The following is a 7,368-nucleotide window of genomic DNA, read 5'->3' as shown; positions in this document are numbered from 1 at the left end:
ACGTCTCAATTTCCTTCTTATCGATCCGGACTCCACTTTTCTTGTTTCCTGTTGCTAGAAACTCCGGTCCCCCCCCACCACCACCCCGCCCTCGACGGCGGCTCCCGCCCGGGTGGCTGCCCCACCTGGGTACCACGGACTCCGCCGGCCCCAGGAGAAACAGAGGGAGACTTATTTCCTTCTCCTTTGGCTGAAACGTTTCAAACCTTTGAACAGGTGAGACAGCTGGGTGCCATCTTCTTTAAATCCCTCCAGGGAAGTTTGCTTGTTGTGACCCAAGTAGTTACTCTCACTCGTAATAATCTTGTGTGTACTCCTCTTTCTTTCCATCTCCCCCAGTAACCCTCTGCGACCCAGAATATATTTATCCACATATCTCCATCCCCCAATATTTCCATTCCCTCTATCACATTTTTCTTTCCCCCACTAATGTGTCACTTTCTCTCTGTAGCTGTCTCGCCTCTTCAGTCTCGCTCTGTCCTGAAGCTTGGCAGTATCTGACGATTTGTGGGCTCTTAGCTGCAAACTGCAATTACGGGGCAAACAAGATTTACTTAGCCCAAAATCTAGTCAGCGTAGGGCAGGTTCCTGCACCGCTACGGGCTCCCGCCCTTCCGCCTGGGCGGCGTCCCGCAGCGGGAACTGCGGGAACCTTCCGGCCTCCCACCTGGGCCGCCACTTTGCCTCCTTCCGGGCCCCGGGAGGTTGCGCTGGTGGCACTGTCCGCCCGGAAGCGGGAGAACGGTGGCGGGTTCCCCACTCGAGAGTGATCGCGGGAAAATCTGCTGCCTCCGCTGGAAATCGAGATTAAGCCGTTGGCCGGCGCGGTCGACGGACGGCGGTGCCGCAGCCAGTAGGTCCTGCAACGTCTCATCATTTAGCTAATCGAGTCGAAAAGTTTCTGTAAGGGCCAGACCCAGCATCAGATGGTAACACTGATTGAACAAGAGATTAGCACAATAGATCTCTAACCGAGGGGAAGCGTTGCTTTTCACGCTACGCGCCGTAATTAATGGTATGAATCAATTAATTTGACTTTTATTGTGTCGAATGAAAAAAGCGCAACAAATGGAACTGGCGGCTGGGAGTTGTTCACCCCCCCCCAACCCCTTCCTCCAGGGAGATTCCACTGAGACACCGGGGAATGGACGGATCAGGCTAGGTCTTGGCCGAGGGAGGGCGAGGCAGCGACCAGCAGCGCCGAGGGAGTCCTGAGAGCCAGCCCTGGCTGGCAGCAGAATCGAAATTAGGCTGATTTGGAGGCTACTTTAAGAAGACTACCGAGAGCAGCCCTTGGAGCCGCTACACTCCCGCGCGCGCGCGCGCGCGCGCGCACACACACACACACACACACACACACACACGGCACGCGGCCACGCGGGTCCAGCCTCTTGGGCTGCGATAGGGCTGGCGGCCCGCGCCTCGCACTGCACCTGGACAACTGAAACTGTGCAAAAGTAATTTCTGAATTTTAAATTTCGGGTTCTTTTTTTGTCCTTCCAACCTTCCTTTTTAAAGTATTGGGTTGCTCGGAGAGTTGCAGCCTCGACCTCTGCAGCTGGGTGCAGTGGTGGGCTGCCAGCTCGAGCCGCTCGGGTCGGTTTCGCGGAGGTCTAGATGGCATCGCAAACGGTTCGGACCTGCGGGGCCACAAAAAGGTGCAGCTGCGGAAATCAACTCAGAGATGCATTTTAGGGTCAGGTACAACAGGGGATCGTTTAGATACAAAAAAAAAAAAAAACTTTGGAGTTTCGCGGGTGTCTCTGGATGGAGTAACTGCCACCTTCCCCCACCCCCACCCCATCCCCGGCACAAACCAGAACTTTCTGCGAAATGGAGATCCAATGGGCTAGTGTTATATCCAGGAAATTACCTAATGGAGATGAAAGTCAATCTGTGTGTCTCACTGCCTATAATGAAGTAAGTTTACGGATTTTTTTTTTCCTAGGCCAAGGATTGAGGGAATCGTAGGTGAGAGAGACACAGACTGGAGGGTATCAGAAGCACCACTGTCCACCAAGAATTAAATCGGTGTCTTAGCGTCTTCTGTAAATATTTCACCAACTATTTCCTCTCGGACGTCTCCCCTTGTTCTCCTTCCTCTGGTGAGGCCGCCATTCTCCTCCCAAGACTCAGCAGACAGACAGGGCTTGGGTTCAAGGAGCCCGCCACACCCGGCAGGCGCTTGCATCTCGCTTTCAGGCGGCCTAAAACTTCAGGAGGAGAGAGGTGGCGCATCGCGGACTCACCGGGTCAGGAGCACTATTCCGAGGTGCGAGGTCCAAGCGCACGGGCAATGCCACGCACCCGTGGTTGGTTTGCGATCCCCCACCCCCAATCCCAGTTAAATCCCCATAGCCTTTCCTACCACCAGTAATTTTACTCGCCAAGGAAACTCGAATGTGTACTAGCCGCATCCTCGCCTCCTCCACCCGCTCTGCTACTGGTTTCCGCGGAAGTTAAATCTTGGAGGATTTACCTAAGCCTTAAGAGGAAAGAATCCACGTTAGTTAGCAGCGACGGCAACCCTAGCACCCGCACACCCGAGGCCGCCCCTCGCTCCCAAGAGGCTGGGCCCCGCGGCCCGGGAAGCCACCTCGCTAGCTCCCGGCGTTGTTCTGCCGTCCCAGCCCGAGAGCAGCGTCTAACGTAGAGGCCCGGAAGCCTCCTCTCCGCGCCACTCGACTTACCCAGGCCGCTGACTCCCGGCTCCTTCCCCAGCGCCTCATTTCCGACTTTTTCACATGCTAAGTCGTTTAACAACTCCCAGCAGCTAGTTACGGCCTCTTTATTTATAGGTTCACTGTTATTTTACGTCGTTTTTATTTCTCTCGGCAACTATTCTAATAGATTAATCAATAACTATTTTCTGACCTTCGGGAACCCCAGCTGATGCTGTTGTGGCCGCGCGGGGTGTGTGGGGAAATATATATATATATATAACACGCCCACATCGAGCGGGGAAAGCCAAGGCAGGACCCGGGTGGTTTGGCTTAGGGGGAAAAGGATACTTGTCCCCTCAGTAGGTGTCTCCGCCTAAAGAGCACTGAGGCAGAAGGGGGTCAACTCTAATTAGCAAAACGGAGCCGGGTGCGCAGCCCTTACTCGAGAGCTAAAAAGAATCTAAACCCAAAAAACAAAACAGAGACTACTTTTTCTGAAAAAAAAAAATGGAATGGGAATCTCGTTCTACGTTGCCCAGTCCCAGCCAAAAGAGTGTTGGCAAAGGGGGGAAGGGGGAAGGGAGAGGGAGCAGGGAGGGCAGGGCAGCGAGAGCTGCCGGGTCCCGCGGACGCTCCCAGGCCCACGCCCTCACTCGCTCACACCCACCCTCCAGCACTCACACCCATAGGCTCCCTCGACCCCCGCGCGGGGCTCCAGCCTAGGCTGGGGTCCCGGGGCGGGCCAGGACGCCCTCGGAGCCCGCGGGATGCTGGCGCACCGTGCGGCGCTGAGTTGCGTGTCCCTCGTCCCTTTGTTGACAATTCCCTGAACCAACTTGAGTTTGGCCGGCTCCGCGGCGGCCCTGACGTCACGCGCGGTCACGTGGCCCCGCCTCCCGCTGGATCTTTAAGTAGAAAGTAATCTATCAGGCCAGTCCTTAAAACGGGACTTTCGACTACGGGGGCTCGGCGTCCCTGACACTCCCCCTCCCCCCCGTTGCCCCTGCCCGCGCCCTCCGGAGCTGCTCCGCGCCCGGCGTCCCGCGCCCGTCTGCACCGCTCTTGCTCTCCACGCCCGGGCCAGAGGCCGAGGAAGGCGGGCGAAGTAAGGGGGCGCGGCGTGGAGAAGCCGCCGTGGCCCGGAGCGGCATCGAGCGCCTAGTACCGAGCGCCAGGGACAGCAGGAGTTTGAGGAGCGCGGCCGCGGGGGGCGGACGGCAGCGCCCACGCCGCGCGATGCCGGGCTGCCGAGTGTGAGCCAAGCCGGGAGGGCCCCGAACCATCTACGTCCCCCTACCCTCTCCCAGTCTCCCATCTTTCGCGAGCACCCAAATCCCCTTCCCCCGAGCTCGGCGGCAGCCCCTGACAACTCCCATCGCCCACCGCTCCTTCCCCGCCGCCGCCACCAACCCCGAGGAGGGATGACCCTCTCCGGCGGCGGCAGCGCCAGCGACATGTCCGGCCAGACGGTGCTGACGGCCGAGGACGTGGACATCGATGTGGTGGGCGAGGGCGACGACGGGCTGGAGGAGAAGGACAGCGACGCGGGCTGCGATAGCCCCGTGGGGCCGCCAGACCTGCGCCTGGACGAGGCGGACGAGGTGACGCCGGCGGCACCCCACCATGGGCAGCCTCAGCCGCCGCACCAACAGCCCCTGGCATTGCCCAAAGAGGCGACTGGAGCCGGCGCTGGGCCAGGGGGCGAGGCGGGCGCTTCCGAAGCTGACGGCTGCAAGGGCGGCGTTGGCGGCGAGGAGGGCGGCGGGAGCGGCGGCGGGCCGGGCTCGGGCAGTGGCGCAGCGGGAGGCCTGGCTCCCAGTAAGCCCAAGAACAGCCTGGTGAAGCCGCCCTACTCGTACATCGCGCTCATCACTATGGCTATCCTGCAGAGCCCGCAGAAGAAGCTGACCCTGAGCGGCATCTGCGAGTTCATTAGCAACCGCTTCCCCTACTACCGGGAGAAGTTCCCCGCCTGGCAGAACAGTATCCGCCACAACCTTTCGCTCAACGACTGCTTTGTCAAGATCCCCCGCGAGCCGGGCAACCCGGGCAAGGGCAACTACTGGACCCTGGACCCGCAGTCCGAGGACATGTTCGACAACGGCAGCTTCCTGCGGCGCCGGAAACGCTTCAAGCGCCACCAGCAGGAGCACCTGCGCGAGCAGACGGCGCTCATGATGCAGAGCTTCGGCGCTTACAGCCTGGCCGCGGCGGCTGGCGCCGCGGGGCCCTACGGCCGCCCCTACGGCCTGCACCCCGCGGCCGCGGCCGGCGCCTACTCTCACCCGGCTGCCGCGGCAGCCGCCGCGGCGGCGGCGGCGCTCCAGTACCCCTACGCGTTGCCGCCCGTGGCACCCGTGCTGCCGCCTGCTGTGCCGCTGCTGCCCTCGGGCGAGCTGGGCCGCAAAGCGGCCGCCTTTGGCTCACAGCTCGGCCCGGGCCTGCAGCTGCAGCTCAACAGCCTGGGCGCCGCCGCGGCCGCCGCGGGCACGGCGGGCGCCGCGGGAACCACCGCGTCGCTGATCAAGTCCGAGCCGAGCGCGCGGCCGTCGTTCAGCATCGAAAACATCATCGGCGGGGGCCCCGCGGCGCCCGGGGGCTCGGCAGCGGGCGCTGGGGGCACCGGGGTAACTGGGGGCACTGGGGGCGGTGGGGGCGGCAGCGCGGCGCAGTCCTTTCTACGGCCGCCCGGGACCGTGCAGTCCGCGGCGCTCATGGCCACGCACCAGCCGCTATCGCTGAGTCGGACGACGGCCACCATCGCGCCCATCCTGAGCGTGCCGCTCTCTGGACAGTTCCTGCAGCCCGCAGCCTCGGCCGCCGCTGCTGCCGCAGCTGCAGCGCAAGCAAAGTGGCCCGCTCAATAGGGACGCGCCGATGGCCGGGACCGAGGGCCGGGTGGCGGCCTGGGGCGGCGGCTGCACTTCTAGTTTACGCGCCCCGCCCCGGGCCCGGCCCCCCTGCGCAATCCCAGATTCTGCCTCTCCCCCCCGACCCCTCAACACCGACCTTCGGCGGCCTCCACCCCCTCGCGCACACCTAGGCTGGCGGAGCAAACTCTCACCGCACGCCCGCCGGGAATAGCTTTCCGTACAGGTAAAACTGAAAACCGAATTTTCCAAAAATGTACCCCGACGGCTCCTGCTCTCAGTACCGTGGATATGGGAGGGAAATTCTTTGTACATATTTGTATAAAAATTACTGACTTTCCTTTTGGGGTTCTTATTTTTTTAAGAAAAAATAAATTCAGTAGATTTAGAGCTCTGAACTTTCATTTTTTTTGAAGGTTCACTCTCCGCAGTTTTATGTGAGAAAAAAATGTATAGAGACGTTGGGAGATTTTAAATATAAAAAATTTTCGAAAGGCGAAAAGTGTCATTCTATTATAAAAGTCTGTTTATATATGAATGAATATATATGGTATTCTAAATGTTATCCCATCGTGTTGTACACAACTTTGTAAATAAATTTTTAAAGTGTTCACCCTAGTGTTTTATTTAGATGTCTGAGGTAAACGACAGTATTTTAAAATTGTATTCGTATTTTATCTTTACTAGAAATTCGAGGAGTTTCAAGTATGACTTTCAAACTTAGCTATGCATAATTTGAATGGAAGAAAAATTTAATTGGAGAAAGGAGAGAATATGCCTAGTTTAAATCGTATTAATAATTTTCTTTTAGTTTTCACATAAATTTGGGATATGGGTGATGATCTCGTTCATACCAATCCATTAAGTCTGACCAGATATTTCTATAGATAAAATAAGCTGCCATTTAAAAAAACCAACCTAAATCTAAACAACAGTACAATCTTTTAATATTTTTTTAATACCAGACTTTTGTCTTCCATATGAGTTCTTGGTCATTTCAATTATCCTTTCAAAAGAATGTAAATTACAAACATCCCCCATTTTAGCATTTAAATCTTAAATTTTTGAAATTATTTCTTTTCATTCCTTAAGTGGCAGTGGTAAATAAACACAGTTAATTTTTTTTAATGTATGTTATGGCAGTTTAATTTTTGCAGTGGAACTGTATTATCTCTATTAACCTGATCAATAAGACATAGTTCTTATCTTTCATAATATTTTCAAATAAGATATTTCTTTTCTATGGCAATAATAAATCCACAACATAATTTTGATTTCTGAAGGATTCCTATGAATGCCTCCTCCCCTCAACCCTCAGTGTTTTGGAAGGCCAAGGAATAGTGGCCTTTAACACCCTTTTAAAAACAGGTGCACATCACCCCTCCCCGTTATTCCCCTCTTTTTATAAACTTTAAAAAACAAACCATAGTCTAGGTTAGTGGGAAATGAGAGATCATAGGGCAGGAATGGGGAGATGTCCTCGTAGATTATTTTTAATATGCATTTCAGCTGTTGCAACCTTAAAAGTATTAAGGTAGAAATAAAACATCTAGACGCGGAAGGCCGTTTCCCATTCACCAACATATCCTCAAGCATCAATTCTAATTATTTTGTAATTAATTTAGCTGTTACAAGTACTTTTGCGAAATCGCTTTTTAAATCTGGAACCGGTAGCCGTGCTGTCTGTTCGGCCCTATGCGCGTCCTGCTTGCAAAACAGGGCCAGTCCATGTCGGTGGCGTCCACCTCGGCTCTTGGTCCTGGAGATGCCTTCCGGCTTCGGATTCGACCCTTATTTCTCTGCTGTCGGCGTGGGCTAGGGAGTCGCTTTGAAAG

General features: G+C 55.9%; 1 protein-coding gene and 1 long non-coding RNA gene across 2 annotated transcripts; one reads left to right on the top strand and one right to left on the bottom strand.

The window, feature by feature from the left end:
- Positions 1-1,126: 1,126 nt before the first annotated feature.
- LOC141373375 (uncharacterized) lies at positions 1,127-2,914 on the bottom strand. Its single transcript, XR_012379281.1, has 3 exons — positions 2,691-2,914; positions 1,874-2,485; positions 1,127-1,640 (listed from the first exon to the last, which is right to left on the bottom strand). It is a non-coding gene; the product is annotated as an uncharacterized lncRNA (long non-coding RNA).
- A 1,170-nt stretch (positions 2,915-4,084) lies between these two features.
- On the top strand, positions 4,085-6,035 carry FOXD3 (forkhead box D3). Its single transcript, XM_025871853.2, has one exon. The coding sequence runs from the start codon at positions 4,085-4,087 to the stop codon at positions 5,528-5,530; it is 1,446 nt and encodes a 481-aa protein (XP_025727638.1). The 3' UTR covers positions 5,531-6,035.
- Positions 6,036-7,368: the final 1,333 nt, after the last annotated feature.

Source organism: Callorhinus ursinus, unplaced genomic scaffold (genome assembly GCF_003265705.2).
Source record: "Callorhinus ursinus isolate GAN/ISIS: 27379988/994484 unplaced genomic scaffold, GSC_fseal_2.0 scaffold9, whole genome shotgun sequence".
In the NCBI taxonomy this organism is placed as follows: Eukaryota; Metazoa; Chordata; class Mammalia; order Carnivora; family Otariidae; genus Callorhinus; species Callorhinus ursinus.
The sequence above is the reverse complement of the archived record's forward strand: the minus strand, read 5'-3'. Positions and strand labels throughout refer to the sequence as shown.

Excerpts from the sequence above, each read along its gene's own strand:
- FOXD3 (XM_025871853.2), top strand. The coding sequence starts at position 4,085 with ATGACCCTCTCCGGCGGCGGCAGCGCCAGCGACATGTCCGGCCAGACG.